Here is a 15,703-nt window from a genome sequence, read left to right as displayed (position 1 = left end):
CTGCCAATTCTTCCATCAACACACATTTACTGAGCACCTACTGTGTACCAGACACTCATGTAAGTCCAGAGCTCAACTTAGCAGAAGACACAAACCTATAAACCTAATACACAGAAGCAGTAAGTGAAGAGAATTTTGCTGAGCTGCCCTTGAGGCTTATAGACTAAAGTGCTCAGGATGGGGGGGCCTCCCCCCTCAAGACGGGACAACATATTAGAGTGGGTTAACCCTGGGGCTCAGGAACCAGTGAGCCTGGAGTGCTCAGAGGTGGACAGTAATGTTCGCCCCACAGCCCTATGTGAAGACTGGTGAGGTAATGCAGAGCCTGGCACATGGTGGGCACTTCTCTGAGGAAGTGGCACTTGATCTTGGGGTGGCTGGCAGCAGCCCCCCACATCCCCCTCGGTGCTCCGGGGCCAAGGCCCACAGTGCTCATCATCACCACCTGTGTAGCAAGTGACTCCAGGTTGGCGGGGGGAGTCCCTTGGGATGGACCCCACGGCCCAGGCATTTCATTCTCTCTTTCATTCTCTTTTTCCCCTTGTTCTTCCTGTCCCAGAGTTGAACAAGCTGAAGAAGTTGAGCCATGAGATCAGAAACCCAGGTAAGCTGGGCCCCCTGGGGTGTTCAGAGCAGAGCTGAATAGGGCTGAGAGCCAGAGCCTGGGGGGTGGGGGGGTGGGCGGAGGATAGGAGCATCCAGGAGCTAGAGGGTCAGGGTCCATGAGCAAGGGGGAGGCAGCAGGGTGGGAAGGGGGTACCGAGGAGGGCTGTGTGGTTGGTTTCATCTCCTTATGATTATTATTATTGGCTCTTTAGCAGTTTGGATTTGGGATCCTCTAAACCCCTGCCTCCCGTCATTGGTGAGGAGTAGCCTGCAGTCCCTGGAGCAGGGGTCACACACTTGGGCTCACGTTGGAATCCCTCTGAAAACTAAAGTCCCAATGCCTAGGCCCTGCCCTAGACACATCAGATAACCTCTGGGATGGGCCCCAGACATTGGTGTTTTTTGAAAATCCTCAGGGATCCAGTGGCCAGCCAGGTTGAGAAGCATGGCCTCAAAATGCTCAAAACACCAAATGCTTCTCTGAGATAAATTCTGTCTAGAGTGGAGGCACCTGGGTGGCTCAGTTGGTTGAGCGTCTGCCTTCGGCTCAGGTCGTGATCCTGGGGTCCTGGGATCGAGCCCCACATCAGGCTCCCCACAGGGAGCCAGTTCCTATGTCTCTGTGTCTCTCATGAATGAATAAATAAGATCTTCACAAAATTTTTCTATCTAGAGTAGCTGAAATGGAAACCCTCCTAAGGCCCCCATCCCGGTGGTGTGGCCTTCAGAGCTTCAAGCACTTTGCACGCTCAAGGCCCAGGGTGCGCTGGAGGTGGGGCTGGCCTGGGAGTGAGGAGGGGGGAAGGAGGCCCCACCCACCCCCTCCGTGTCCCCATCCTCCCATCCTCCCAGTGATCAAGCTGATCTCGGGCTGGAACGTTGACATCCTCGAAAAAGGAGAGGTGCGGCTGTGGCTGGAAGTAGAAAGGTTGTCTCCGGCCGCGGAGCTGCATCTAATCTTCAACGAGAAGGAGATCTTCAGCTCACCGGTAACAGGGGGCTCAGACTTCTTAGGGAGGCCCCCTGCCCTGAGGATGTGGCCTCTAGGGACAGTGGTTCTCCACAGCCCAGCCCCACCCCTGGTGGACATTGCAGAAACAGCCACATGCTTTGGCTGACCCAATGGTGGGGTGAGGGAGGGACCCCTGGCTTTGGTGGGGGGGGGGCTCGTGGCTAGCTGCCCACTGGTGCAAGGGACCCTCCAGATAAAGAATCCTCGTGCCACCCACCACTTTTGAATGTCCTACCATTCGTTCTTAAGATTAAAAACTCACATTCGTGCTCATAATTATCCAAGCCTAGACCCTAACTCTGTAATATAAAGGATTTCTGCACAGTTTTGATATACACCGAATACAGGGTTATTCTATGAGCCCCTTCACCTACGCTCTTTCGTTCACTTTCCTGTCCTTCTTGCACCAAATAGCTCCTGATCCTCTTGCTTTACTTAACTTCTCTTAAATTCAAACCAGTTCATTATAAATCAGGGCAGCATGAGTGAGATTATGTTGGAGCATCTACTATTGAAATACATATGGCTTTTATTTCTTCTTCATATTACAGTCGTGGTGTTACATTGCTTTTCTGGAGGGGAAAAAAAGTCATGTGCGTAGGTTGTATTAGATTCAACCACGAGCCGCCCGTAATCAACTTTTTACAAACATGGGAGGTTTCGATCTCAGGAGAAATTCAGTTGTGACATCCATCGTGTGATTTGCAAATTCCATCCCCAGATGGCACCGTGGCCACCAGAAGATACGTGTTACAGAGAAGGGCTCTGGTTCTGACAAAGGAGAAAGCGCTCAGGGCTGGGTGTCAGACTCATGCCCACCTCCTGTGTGCCCCGGGGCAGTTCTCATCACCTCTCTGTGCCTCAGTTTCTCTATCTGTACAATGGGGCTGGTTGTCCCAGGATCAAAAGAAGCAAATGAGAAAATGGCTGTGAAAGTTCTGCATAAAGATTAATCAAGACCTTGGCACGTAAAAAAAAAAAAAAAAAGATTAATCAAGACCTTGGCACGTAAAAAAAAAAAAAAAAAGACCTTGGCACGTGGTAGAGGACGCGTGACAAAGTCTGCACTCTTTAGTGCACAGCATTGGGACTATTGCTTGTCCCGACAGAAAAATAAACTAAAACTAGATGTCTCCCCCATATCATATATACAAATAAACCCAGAGGGAATACAGTCCTAAATGTGGAAAATAAGACTTTTAAGATCTGTTAGAACGTGACAAAATGGAAATGAATGTTAATTCTGGGTAGCAAGGACACACGCATTTTTAACATTATCCTTTATACTTTTGTGAGGATTTGTAGAAAATGTGGCACAGTAGGGGTTGGGGCTTATTATGAATCGCAATTGATTCAAGCACCCAAGACTCTTTCCTGTGCCTGCTGGATCCCATGGGTGTTCCCAGGGCCCCCAGGGGTGGTGGACCCCAGTCTGTGGAAGCCTCGGAGTTACCCAGGGCCTCCCCTCGCATCTCGGAAGGCTCCTAACTCTGCACACATCCCCTCCCCACGTCCAAGCCCGCCCTGATTAGTGCCCCACCACACAAATCTCCTGGGATAGGAAAAGAGCAAAACAGAATCTCCGGGTTTATTCTCCCCAGAACCGCAAAATCAATTTTGACCGAGAGAAGGGCCTGGTGGAAGTGCTCATAGAGAGCTTGTCCGAGGAGGACAAAGGGTCGTATACCGCTCAGCTGCAGGACGGAAAAGCCAAAAACCAGATCACCCTGGCCCTGGTGGATGACGGTCAGCCCCGCCCCGCCCCCCACCCCACCCACCCCCAGGTCCCCGCTGTCTGCTCTGGGGCGCCCCGTCCATCCCTAGGCCCCGTTCAGGTCCTGCGCTCCTCCTGGCTCTTGCCAGCTCCTCCCTGTGTGTTCACAGATTTCGACAAACTTCTGAGGAAAGCAGAAGCTAAGAGAAGAGACTGGAAGAGAAAACAGGGTAAGAAGTGCTGGGGTGCAGTTCGGACGACGTGGCCACCAGGCCGGCGGTCGGTGCTGGGCACCTGCCGGGCACCTGCTGGGCACCGGCCTGGCGGTGGGCTACTAGAGCCCAGAGGGAGGGCCGCTGCGGTGCAATCCAGGTGGGTCCTCGTGCAAGAACAAAACCCAGTGCGACACCCCTGAGAGCCGATCCACCCCTGAGAGTGACGCCTCCTTGAATTCCGCGCCCCAGTCCCTGCCTGGGCTGGGGGCCGCCGGGGCCTGCGGTCACTCGCTGCCCCTGCCTCGCTGCCCCCTCGTCTGGCCACCAGGTGGCGCCCTGGCGGAGCCTGGAGCTCTGACGGTGGGCGTGTTTGTTTGCGCTCCCAGGTCCGCATTTCGAGGAGCCCTTGCAGTGGAAGGTCACGGACGACTGCCAAGTGCTGCTGACGTGCAAGGCAAATCCCGGCCCCTGCCTCCGGCCCTGCCCCCTGGCCCAGTGCGGGGAGCGGGTGGCTCGTCCCCAAGCCCGGTGGCCGTCCTTGCCCACTTTCCCAAATTCCTGTGCTTGGCTGACGCCCAGGAGCAGCAGCCCCAGGGAGACCACATTTAACTGGAAAACAAAACCACCCCCTGGAGAAGCCCACCAATCAGTGTGGTTTGGGTCAGCCTTCAGCCAGATCTCCTGGCTGTTCCAGGAAAGGGTCCTCTAGGGCCTGGGCATCTGGGAGCATGTGAGGATCTGTATATTGAGAGGGATTCCCTGATGTTTATTAGGGACATCAGGGTCTGATCAGGGACATCAGGGACACAGGGCCTTGCCAGACCCTGTGCTCAGTGCTCATCTGCCTCACAATCATCTGTGAGATAAGCATGGATCAGAAAACAGGTAGAGAAATAGCTCAAGACCACATGGTAAGAAGTAGAGTCTAGAGCACGGTTTTCACCCAGTCCGTCTGACTCCAAAGCTGAGGCTCCTTCTCCACACCCTGCAGCCTTTTTAGATGACTGGAGAAGGGCAGGAAAGGTAGGGGGAGTGCTCTCCCAGAATCATATCCATTCAGCTAACTCAAAGCAGATACTATGCAGCAGATACTCTGCATGGCACTGAGGACACAAAGATGAAGAAGTGAGGTCTCCTTAGGCCTCTAGGAGCCCAGGGGTCTGAGGCAGGATCCTTGGAAAACAGCATGCCCTCGTGCTGTGATCCAGACACGTGCAAGAAATTGGTTAATCACGATAGGGACACCCTGGGGTGCTTCACAGAAGGCTTCCTGGAGGAGGTGACATCTAACCTGCATCTGTAAGTTGCAGAAGCAAGGAAAAATGGGAGTAGGGAAGAGATCAAAAGTGAAAATCCAGAAACCAGAGAAGAGATACGGTGTGAGGAAGCAATATCTAAGACCTAGGAAGGAATTCGCTAAGAGTGAGTATGGGAGTGGGGGAGAGTCAGATTTGTAAAAAAAAAAAAAAGAAAGAAAAAGAAGAAAGAAAGAAAGAAAGGAAAGAAAGAAAGAAAGAAAGAAAGAAAGAAAGAAAGAAAAAAGAAAAGAAAGAAAAATGTGGTGAGTTGAGTTTTTAGTTAAAAAAAGAGAAAGTCTGAGGAAGTCTCTTCATTCCCCATCTCCCTCAGGCGACCAACACCAAGAAGGAAACCCACTTCCAGTGGTTCTTCCAGAAGAGAGAGGCACCGGATGGTCAGTACGACCCCCAGACTGGAGTGGGAATTCTGTGCATCGAAGAGGTAAGTGCAGCTCCAGCTTCATGTCTCCTACCCTCCAGGCAGCACCAGGAGCACTGGGCAGGGAGTCAGGGGCAGGGCCAGAATCAGGGTGAGGCACGTGAGGCACTCACTTCGAGCGCAAAATTTAAGGGGCACTAAAAACCCAGTAAGCAAGATTAATAATATTTAATGCAGTGTTTTTTAAGAAAAATTAATGCAGGGATCCCTGGGTGGCTCAGTGGTTTAGCATCTGCCTTCGGCCCAGGGCATGATCCTGGAGTCCCGGGATCAAGTCCCACATCAGGCTCCCTGCATGGAGCCTGCTTCTCCCTCTGCCTGTGTCTCTGCCTCTCTCTCTCTCTCTCTCTCTCTTTCTGTGTCTCTCATGAATAAATAAAATCTTTAAAAAAAAAAAAAAGAAAGAAAAATTAATGCAAAAAAAGCCCATGGAGGGGAAAATAGCAAAATCTTAAATAAAGAAGGAATGGTAATACTGATTTTTCCTTTTTATTTGGATTCCATTTCTGGCCCTGCCACTGTGTGGCCTTGGGCTAGTCACCATCCTCCTGTGACCTCGGTTTTCATCTGTTACATGAATGGGTGGGAAGGGATGCTCTCTCCGGGCACCTGGGTGCTCAGTGGGTTAAGCCTCTGCCTTTGGCTCAGGTCATGATCCCGGGGTCCTGGGATCCAACCCCACACTGGGCTCCCTGCTCAGTGGGGAGCCTACTTCTCCCTCTGCCCCGCTCTCTATCTGTGCACTCTCGTGCTCTCCCTCTCTCTCTCTCTCTCTCTATCTCTATCTCTCTGATAAATAATAAATAAATAAATAAATAAATAAATAAATAAATAAAATCTTTTTAAAAAGATAAAACTCTTTTTTTTTAAATTTATTTATTTATTTATGATATTCACACACACAGAGATAGAGAGAGAGACAGAGACACAGGCAGAGGGAGAAGCAGGCTCCATGCACCGGGAGCCCGATATGGGATTCGATCCTGGGTCTCCAGGATCGCGCCCTGAGCCAAAGGCAGGCGCCAAACCGCTGCGCCACCCAGGGATCCCAAAAAGATAAAACTCTTAAAAGAAGGGATGCTCTCTCAAAGATTTGTTCGGTCTAGGATTCAGGACAGGAATGCTTGCTCTGTGCGAGGCAGGTCTGGGCAGAGCAAAGCAGGGGGGGCTCCATTGCCCAGCCCATGACCTCCTCCTGGCCTCCAGAGGAGGGTGGTCTGGTTACGATAGAAACATAAGGCTTGTTCTCAAACATTCCATGCTTTCCTGCCCTGCTGCTGGTCTCTGTGGCCTCACTGGGTGCCAGGGAGGACTGGCACCAATGCAGGTTTCCTGACTGGGAAGGAAAATAATGATTTCAGGGTCTTTCCCCAAATCCTGGCCAGGATTTGCCCTTTGTCACCTCCTCGCACAGAGCTGGGCGTCAAGTAGGTGCTTAATAGCTACTGTGCCTTGTTATAACAGCCCGACCCACTGGCACAGAACTTTCCAGCTTCCAAAGGGTTACCTCCCTTGATCCTCACAGCAGCTACAGCACCTGGCCAGGGCAAGGATTGTGCCACCATTCTACGACGAGTAAACGGAGGCTCAGAGGGTTTACATACTAAGACACAAGGCTGGAGAGTGGGGTCAGAAGTCACTCCAATCACCCTTCCCCCAGGTTTGGCTGGGACTTTGGCACCTTCACTGGGGAAAGAGAGGGGTACATAAGAGAAGACTATTGGGGTTCAGCCCTGTGATCCCCAGATTAAGGGCTGTCTCTGCCTTGGATTCTTCCTCAAAACAGACTATGTGGACCTGGTCGTAGTGGGAGGGACCCTTCCAGGGGAAGGGGAACCAGAGAGCACTTCCCAGGGCCTGAAGGAGGTGCTTCAAAAGCACAATCCAAGTTCTTGCTTTGCTGAGTGTCAGTTCAGACTTCATTTGGGGATGATGAGCATGTGCCAGAAAGGAGCCCCTTGTCATGGGCCAAAGACAACTCACTTCCTTCAGGAGAAGGGCAGAGGTATCCCCGGGGTTCTCCATCTGAGGACCTCCAGGGAGCAGGGTGGCTCAGGTTACCCTGCAAGGAGAGCTCATCATGCTCTGCTTGGCACAGCTGCCTGTGAATCCAAATGTGGGGTGTCTGCTTCTGCCCTCAGTTCCCCCTCACTCCCACCCTGGGCCCAGACCAAGCCTTGAACTTGGAATCGAAGAGCTCTGGAGCTAGAAGGAGCCTTAGAGATCACCCATTCTAGATGGTACACTGAGGCTCAGTGAGAAGAGTTTTACCTAAGATCACACAGCTAGGGGCGGGCCTGGAGTCCAGGCTGATTTGTACTCCTTCCAGAACCCATGCTGACACCATCATCTCTCTTCTTTCCAGCTGTCCAAAGAGGACAAGGGAATTTATAGAGCAACAGTTTCTGACGATCGAGGGGAGGATGACACCATACTGGACCTCACAGGTGAAGGTAGGAGCTGGCAATGTTAGAGATGGGCCAGGAGGACTCAGGAGGTCACACAGAATCAAGAGACATGATATGACCTGTGGGGTAAAATTTATGGGATCCCCATATCACTTGGGGCAAGTGACCTCCCCAGGGCTGCACAGCTGGTCAGTGACAGGGGCCTGGTCTGTGACACCAACACCTATGTTCTCTGCAATGTACCACAGTGAGCCTAGGCTTCAAGACCCAAAGCCAGAGTTCATTCCTCCACCCTCCCCTGGGTCCCAGACTCCTCATCAGGCTGTTTGGTCCAGCCTCAAGAAAATTGTCAAGCTGACCCATTTGTCTTCCATCCATAGTGCCCCCTTGCCCCATCCATCAGGGAGTGCCCCAGACCCCCTCTACCCCCAAGCCATGGGAGTCATCCCACAGAGCTCCCCATGCTCTGAGCTGTCCATGAGTTTCACCAGCCTTTTCCAGGGACGTGCCCACCCCAGGCACATCCCTGGGAGGGCCCTACATCAACTAATCATTCTCTCTGTCTTCCTCCAGCCCTGGATGCCATCTTCACTGAGCTGGGCAGGATTGGTGGTAAGCAAGCCCCCCTCCCTGCTTTGCTCAGCCCTGTCCTGATGCAAAGAGCCTCCAGGGCACCTCCAACCAGGCTCGGCTACCAGGCATAGGTTTATTTTCCAACCTCAAAGACTGAGGGAGAAGTTCCTGCCTTCTCACAATGAGGCATTCCCCCCACCACACCCCCAGAGCAGGGGTGAGCTGGTTGGCCCCCATATGTGCTGCCCAAAGGACCTTGGCTTTCTCCTTTGCCTCTCCAGCGCTCTCTGCGACCCCACTGAAAATCCAGGGGACTGAGGAGGGGATCCGGATCTTCAGCAAGGTCAAGTACTACAATATCCAGTACATGAAAACCACCTGGTTCCACAAGTAAGTTGGCTTTGCCCTGGAGCCCTAGCCAGGCTGGGGTGGGGGCGTATAGGATGGAGGAGGACAGGCACATCTGCCCCAGAGCCCAGTCCCAAGGGGTTGGCAGAGACAGGGTCTCCCACCAATTGCACTGTCCTCAGAGGGAGTCAGAGACAGGGAACAGCAATTAACAGAAGGGAGGTTCCCCAAGAAAGGTGGGAACCCTGGTGATAAAATCATTTTTCCAGAACATCCATGGCCACAGAAGGATCATTGTCTTAGAGCAGCATCTGGGAACTGGCGGGGAGGGAAGGATGCAGAACGGGGGAGAACCAGAAGGTCAGGTGGGTCACGGGGCCCTTGTGGGTCTTTGCAACCTTAGCAAACTCTGGCAGCCAGGCTGAGGGAGAGGTGCAGCAGAGACTGACTGAGTTCCAGGGCTTGAAGGCAGGATGGACAAGATGTCCACAGAGACTCAGCCAGGAGCTAAGTGACCGCAGACAGTTTGCGAGCATTATTTTCCCAGGGCTGCTTATCGTTTGCGTGCCTCGGCCTCGCAGAGCAGACATGACTGCCCCTGTCCCATGGAGAAGGCTAGGCCGACTTGGTCAAGTTTGTCAAATGAGTGAGAACCAAAGCCAAGAGCCCCTTTCCCAGCTAGAGTTACAGAGCCCAGTGATCAAGTCCAGAGGTGTCACTTCTGCGACACGACACTGAAGATGTGGACCAGGTGTCTCCAGGAATGGAGTTTCAGGACAGAAAGGAAGGAGTTCTGTGGTTTTTAGGGGCAAGGGAAGGATGACTGTTAGAAGAAACACTAAAGGGTTTAAGCGGAGCAGAATGAAGAGGTGAGGAAGTGACCCCTGCCCCAAGGGTGGAGGAAGTGGTAGGCACTGACCCTGGAGCCCCGTGTCCTTAGATCCCCAGCCTGAAGGACATGTCACAAATACAGGCTCAGCACTGGAGCACCACACACCTGGAAACAAAGGCCCAGGAGAGGAGCTTGGGGCAGGGGGTGCCTGCAGACCCCCAGCCAGCCAGCACCGATGAGCAGGGCGGTGCTGGTGAGCTGAGCCGTGTCAAACATTTCTATGTCCTCATATCCAGAGAGAAACGCCTGGAGAGTGGTGACCGGGTGAGGGCTGGCAACACCCTCGATGAGATCTGGCTCCACATCCTGGACCCCAAAGACTCAGACAAGGGCAAATACACCCTGGAGATAGCCGCGGGGAAGGATACCCGGCAGCTCTCCACTGATCTCTCAGGACAAGGTGAGCTGTCCACCTGCCCGTCCACAGAGAAACCCTGTTTAGAAAATCCCAGAGCCCTTTGAAGGGCGGGGTGTGGGGGGGCCTCCCATCGCCCCACCCAAGCCCAGCACTGCCCTGAGAGCCCACAGGAATGGGAGGACAGTGGAGGAACAGTCATCGTGAAGCCCTGTCCTGCAGGGCACAGGGACTGAAGGGTGACACGCCTCTTCTCTCCCCCTTTCCTTCCGGCAGCTTTTGACGACGCCTTCGCTGAGCACCAGAGACTGAAGTAAGTGCCCCTCGCATCTCTTGTGTGAACCATTTCTTGTGTGAACCAACTTGTCCATCCTGCCCCTTGGGGTGTGGTGCAAGCTGGGTACAAGGACCCCCTCCTGGGAGCCCCGGCCAGCTCTGCCCCTCCCACATCATCCCCTCACCCTTCCCCAGGCGGGCCTGTCCTTCAACAAGCGCAGCTCGAGCCTTTTTCCCATGTCTGTCTTTCAGAGCCCTGGCCATCATTGAGAAGAGTAAGTCCCCTCGCATTGCTGTTGTTTTCGTGTCTGAGTTTGGGGCAGCTTCCCGTGAGTTTATGCCTCCGGGCAGGTGTCTGAAGTCCTGGTTCCCCGTGGGGTCTGTGTGGCCGTGGCGGCAGCAGCACACAGGCAAATGGATGGAAAGGGGCCCGAGGATGGTGGACGTGGTGGGTGTGGACCGAGCAGGTCTGAAGACAAAGTCAGGGGCAGAAGCTGGGGCCTGCAAGGCCGGGAAGATGGGAACGGGGCTGGGCGGGCTCCCGAGGGGAGGCCTGGGGTGGGACGACCTCAGAGCTGAAGCTGGTTCTGGCTGTCGGGGCCCAGGGGCCTCACCTAGTCCAGGCAGGACACAGTCCCAACCCTGGAGGAACAAGGCTTGGCCTCTGAGCAGCAGGGATGCCACCACCAAGCCCACATACTTTAGCTTCATCGGGTGTCCCCAGCCAGTTCCTCCTTCCCAGTTCTTGAGGGCCGGGGCACCTCACTGTCACCTCCAGGTTCCACCCATTATAAGGATCGCTTCAGGCCAGTAACAGAAGCACAGTAGGTCCCCATCTTCTGTTAGTGAAGGCAAGGAAACATGGAAACAAATCTAAAGTTTTCCACCCAAAATGATGAAAAAAGAGAAAAGAATCATTGCTTAAAAATAAACCCCAGCTCTGCGGGATCTGATTCTGGGAAGCAGTTGGCAGGAAATCATTCATCCCTGGAGTCTCTCTTTTCCCTTCCAGATCGTGCCAAAGTGGTGAGAGGCCTGCCAGATGTAGCCACCATCATGGAAGATAAGGTACTGACCACCCCCAGCCCGTGGCCGGCGGTGCCCCTCTTGCTCCCTCTGTATCCATCAAAGCTCATGATACAGTGTAGCGCCATGGACTCAAAAACCAAATTTGCCAGCTCCACCAAGGCCAGGTCAAGTGGCCACACGTCACTGGTCATATGTAGTACAAAGGAAGACGCTGAGCCTGGTGTCAGGCCCACGGGCATCACAGACTTCTGTGAACTTTCATTTCCGTTATAGGAGTTCTAGTAGATGATCCCTAGAAGCCCCTCTAGAACTGAAAGTCTGCAAGCCTCACGTTCTAGAAAATGATCGCCGATGTGCCTATGGTGCTTACTTTGTGCCAGGCACTGTTCCATATATATGCACATACCTTAGTTTGTTTAACCATCAAGGCAACCACAGGAAACGAGTCACTCTTCATAGCTGAGGAAACTGAAACCCAGAGGGGCTAAGAGACTTTCCTAAGGTCCCACAACTCGAAGGGACCGACCTGAGATTCACAGAGTCTGCATGTGCTCCAGTCTGAGTGTTTGACCATTACACTACAGGGCCCTGTGTTAGAGCTTGTTCAAGAGGTTACAAACCCGATTCATAAATCTTTGTATCAAAACAACATAGTCTTATTTGCATGGTAAAATCATAATCATAAAATGGCATGTATGCGACAAAAAGCAAGAAAGCAAAATTCAGGCCAGTCTGGGGCAGGTAATTGCTAGGGTAGTGATTGTCTGAAATTCTAAGTATTAGTCTAGAAAATTTGAGGAGGATGTGGGAATAAAATAAAACGTCTCTCCCTTTAATGTTATCCTTTTATGGCTTACAGTAGAACACACATAATACATTTTCACGGGGAGCAACTTGTACTGGGAGCTCTCTGGGGGGAGCGAAGGTGAATGCCAAGGCTGACTATAAGGAGGGGAGACTGAGCATTCCCTTCCTGTCCTTTCCAACAGACCCTGTGCCTGACCTGTGTCATCTCGGGAGACCCCACCCCTGAAATATCTTGGCTGAAGAATGACCAGCCTGTCGCCTTCCTTGACCGCTACCGCATGGAAGTGAGGGGTTCGGAGGTCACCATCACCATCGAAAGGGTCAACAGTGAGGACAGCGGGCGCTACGGTGTCTTTGTCAAGAATAAGTATGGCTCTGAGACAGGGCAGGTCACCATCAGCGTGTTTAAGCACGGGGAGGAGGCCAAGGTGCTGGAGAAGACGAGAGGGCATGTGGAGGCACCACCTGTGTTCTAGTCTGCATGGACCAGTAGGGTCAACCAGTGGGTCACAGCCTGGCACAGGCCCTGGGTTGGGAGGGGTGGGGGACAGGATGGAATGCAGGACAGGGTGGAGGGGCAGTGAGAGTGGCGTGGGCACACGGAGCCCAGAAGCAAAGACCTTGCTGGGGTCCTGAGGGATCTTGGGGTATTGGGATCGGCACTGGACTTGCAGTGGGAGAACTATGTGCAAGACTCCGCTCCAAGTCCAACTCCGTGCGAGCCTTGTGTTTCTCATCTGCTAAATGGGAATTTCTGCTCCAATGGATTGTTTATGAAAGACCCTTGATAAACCATATTCCAGGGGTTCTCAACAGGAGGCACTGTGCCTTCCAGGGGGGCATTTGGCAACGTCCAAACTTTTGGTTGTCACAACCGGGGGTGTCTGCTGGCATCTAGTAGGTAGAGGCCAAGGATGCTCCTAACCCACAGCTCCCCACCACATAGAATTATCAGACCCCAAAGGGTGGTGGTGCCGAGGTTGATGAGCCCGGGCAGATCCCTTCGTTAGGAATCTGTATTTTCAATTCGCTTCCGTTCAGCAAACACTGATCTGAGCTCTACCTCTGCCAGGCAGAGGATATTACTGGAAGCCCAACCCACCCTCGAGGCTTCAGCCCAGTAGGAGAGACAGACCTGGGTACAAAAGACTCCAGGACAAGGCAGATAAGGATCACAAAACGGATCCAAAGAAAGTGCCACTAGTGGTCAGAGGAGGGAGATAGGTGTTCGTCCCAGTGGGGAAGGTGGGCATTAAAACACCTTCGCAGAATCAGCAGAATTGGTGTTGGACCCTGAAAATTAGGTCCAATTTGGCAATGGTATTGAGAGGAGGACATTTCAGGAGGTGGGGAGATGCCGCCTAGCTGGCCTTGGTGCCAGGCGGGAGAGGTGGATGACCTCAGGACCTCGCCCGGCTCAGGGCCTCTGCCTGGTGTGACAATACTGGTTGGCCTCAATGGACCCCATTGGAGGGCATGTCACGGCCCTCCAATTTCCTTCTTTTTTAAAATAAGATTTGGGGGATCCCTGGGTGGCGCAGCGGTTTGGCGCCTGCCTTTGGCCCAGGGCGCGATCCTGGAGACCCGGGATCGAATCCCACGTCGGGCTCCCGGTGCATGGAGCCTGCTTCTCCCTCTGCCTGTGTGTCTCTGCCTCTCTCTCTCTCTCTCTGTATGACTATCGTAAATAAATAAAATAAAATAAAATAAAATAAAATAAAATAAAATAAGATTTGGAGGGAGTGAGGTTTATAAAATTATAGATGTTTGTTGTAATATTTTAGGAAACCCTGAATATTATAAAGGATAAAATAAAGATCATTGATACTCCTGCCACCGGGAGATCACCGCTGCCTCTGATTTCTGAAATGGCTTCTGAACTTGAGGATGAAATGAATCTTTCCTACGTCTGCCACCTACACGTGCACGCAGGCGTGGTGGATTAACTTGCACCCCCAGTTGTTCGTGTTCCGGGCTACATGGGGCAGTCAGACCAGGTGTTCAGCAGTGGGGGGGTGGGGATGGGGGCATGGGGGTGCAGGGGGATGGGGGGAGAATGTGACTGGCCCTGGCTGGGAACAAGTATGGGAATTGTGCAGATCTTAGAGAGAAACACACCTAGGGTTGAAGCCACAAGCTCGCTGTGTGCTCTTGGGCAATTGTTTTCCTTTCTCTGGGCTTTGCTCCGTTTCCCATCTGTAGAACAAGAAGGCTGAAGGATCATTTTTGAGGGCCCTTCCAGCCGACACTAAAAGTTTAATCACCTCCCAGAACTTAACTCTCTCTTTTGCTTTGCTCTTCTCGAAACTGTGGTGCAAAAGAAGGCTCCATCCTAGCCCCTGCTTGCTCCCACTCTGGTACTTGGGATCTCAGAGTTGAGACTTGGCTTCTTTCATGTGTCACTGCCAAATATTACACATTTCAAAGAAATCGGAGAGCATGATATCAACGCACTTCCTGCTTAGAGCCCTACCAGCCCCACATTTGCTTATGTAAGTACTGCGTCTTAACACAAAGCACTTCCGCTTCTCCTTCACAGGATCATCCCCACACAGGGAGGAGGTAGGTGGAGATCATGATGGTCACATGCATACAACACTTCAAAGATTATGAAGCGTTCTCGTATCTCATTGCTCATCAGATCGAGTGGCGCAGCATCGCTGGCTCCATTTTCCCAGGTAGGGCAGTTGAGAGCCCAAATGTAAGTGGCAGAGTCAGGACAAGAACGAGATTCCCTGGCTCCCGGTTCAGAGGATGTTTTGCTTTACCATGCCACCCCTGGATAATGTCCAAACCACCGGCCTTCGCCTTCTTCTCCCCTTCCCAGCCTGTTCTCAATGGCCTCCACTCCTGCCCCCAGCCGAGGCTGCTCTCAGCACCTGTTTGCCGGACCCCGAGGGTCCCCCCTTAATTACAAATCCCACTTACTCCTTCTATTATTCTTTTAATGGCTCATCCTGGGAAACATCTCAGTTGATCTAGCCTGATCCCCGGTACCCTATGTGGGACTCAGAGGGTCAGAACTTTCTGTTTTTTTACCTAGTGGAGCCCATCAGCAAACATCCCAGCATTCTCCAGGAGCCCTCTGTGGGTCTCCCAACATGCTAGACTTCCAGGGAGCCAGGCAGGGTTAGAGGAAGGATGGCCAGTGGGTCCCCCCTTTATCCTACCATCAGCCACACATCTCCTACAGGTACCTATTTTGCCACCTTCCACATACCAGCCCTAGGTCCAATCCTTGACCTAAAGCATGAAGAGCTGTAAACAGGAAGAGCATAGGGAGCAAGAATCCTAATGGGAAATGACTGGCCAGGATAATCATTAACCTCTACCCACTAGGCCTAGCCACCACACTAGTCAGATGCTTTCAATACCTTAAGATTCCCAAATCATTTCCAGCAACTTGGGTGACATTTTCATGCCAAAAATACTTTCAGAAGTAACACTCCCAGATGTCTCTAGCTAGAGGGAAGCCAGATATTTTATTTTCAGCATTTGAAAAAAATATAAATCTTAAGGCCAGAGGAGTTTCAGCGAAGGAGGGCCCTGGGTTGAGAGCAAAATAAATTGCACAGCCTGGAAGGAATGTGCCCCTCGGCTCCTGGGCCTCTTTTATGTCATGGAGCCGGCTGACTTTCATGCCACTGCTTCCTATGTGAGCAGACCTAAAGAAAGAAACACGAGGCCACTCAGAAGGCTTTTTATCCCAATTATAAAAACGTTCATGATGA

The 15,703-nt window shown here is 52.4% G+C and overlaps 1 protein-coding gene across 1 annotated transcript in view; it reads left to right on the top strand.

The window, feature by feature from the left end:
* The window catches only part of MYOM3 (myomesin 3), a 48,757-nt gene extending 34,943 nt beyond the window's left edge, over nt 1-13,814 (top strand). The window contains exons 24-37 of the mRNA XM_055332767.1: nt 560-604; nt 1,459-1,595; nt 3,220-3,364; nt 3,503-3,562; nt 3,934-4,001; nt 5,177-5,287; nt 7,650-7,737; nt 8,266-8,304; nt 8,547-8,655; nt 9,742-9,905; nt 10,137-10,173; nt 10,389-10,411; nt 11,149-11,204; nt 12,155-13,814. Coding sequence (XP_055188742.1) covers nt 560-604; nt 1,459-1,595; nt 3,220-3,364; nt 3,503-3,562; nt 3,934-4,001; nt 5,177-5,287; nt 7,650-7,737; nt 8,266-8,304; nt 8,547-8,655; nt 9,742-9,905; nt 10,137-10,173; nt 10,389-10,411; nt 11,149-11,204; nt 12,155-12,448 — 1,376 coding nt within the window. The 3' untranslated portion in view covers nt 12,449-13,814. The remainder of the gene's footprint in view (nt 1-559; nt 605-1,458; nt 1,596-3,219; nt 3,365-3,502; nt 3,563-3,933; nt 4,002-5,176; nt 5,288-7,649; nt 7,738-8,265; nt 8,305-8,546; nt 8,656-9,741; nt 9,906-10,136; nt 10,174-10,388; nt 10,412-11,148; nt 11,205-12,154) is intronic.
* The last annotated feature ends 1,889 nt before the right edge of the window (nt 13,815-15,703 follow it).

The sequence above is a fragment of the Nyctereutes procyonoides genome, unplaced genomic scaffold, assembly GCF_905146905.1.
Source record: "Nyctereutes procyonoides isolate TBG_1078 unplaced genomic scaffold, NYPRO_anot_genome, whole genome shotgun sequence".
Classification (NCBI taxonomy): Eukaryota; Metazoa; Chordata; class Mammalia; order Carnivora; family Canidae; genus Nyctereutes; species Nyctereutes procyonoides.
The sequence above is the reverse complement of the archived record's forward strand: the minus strand, read 5'-3'. Positions and strand labels throughout refer to the sequence as shown.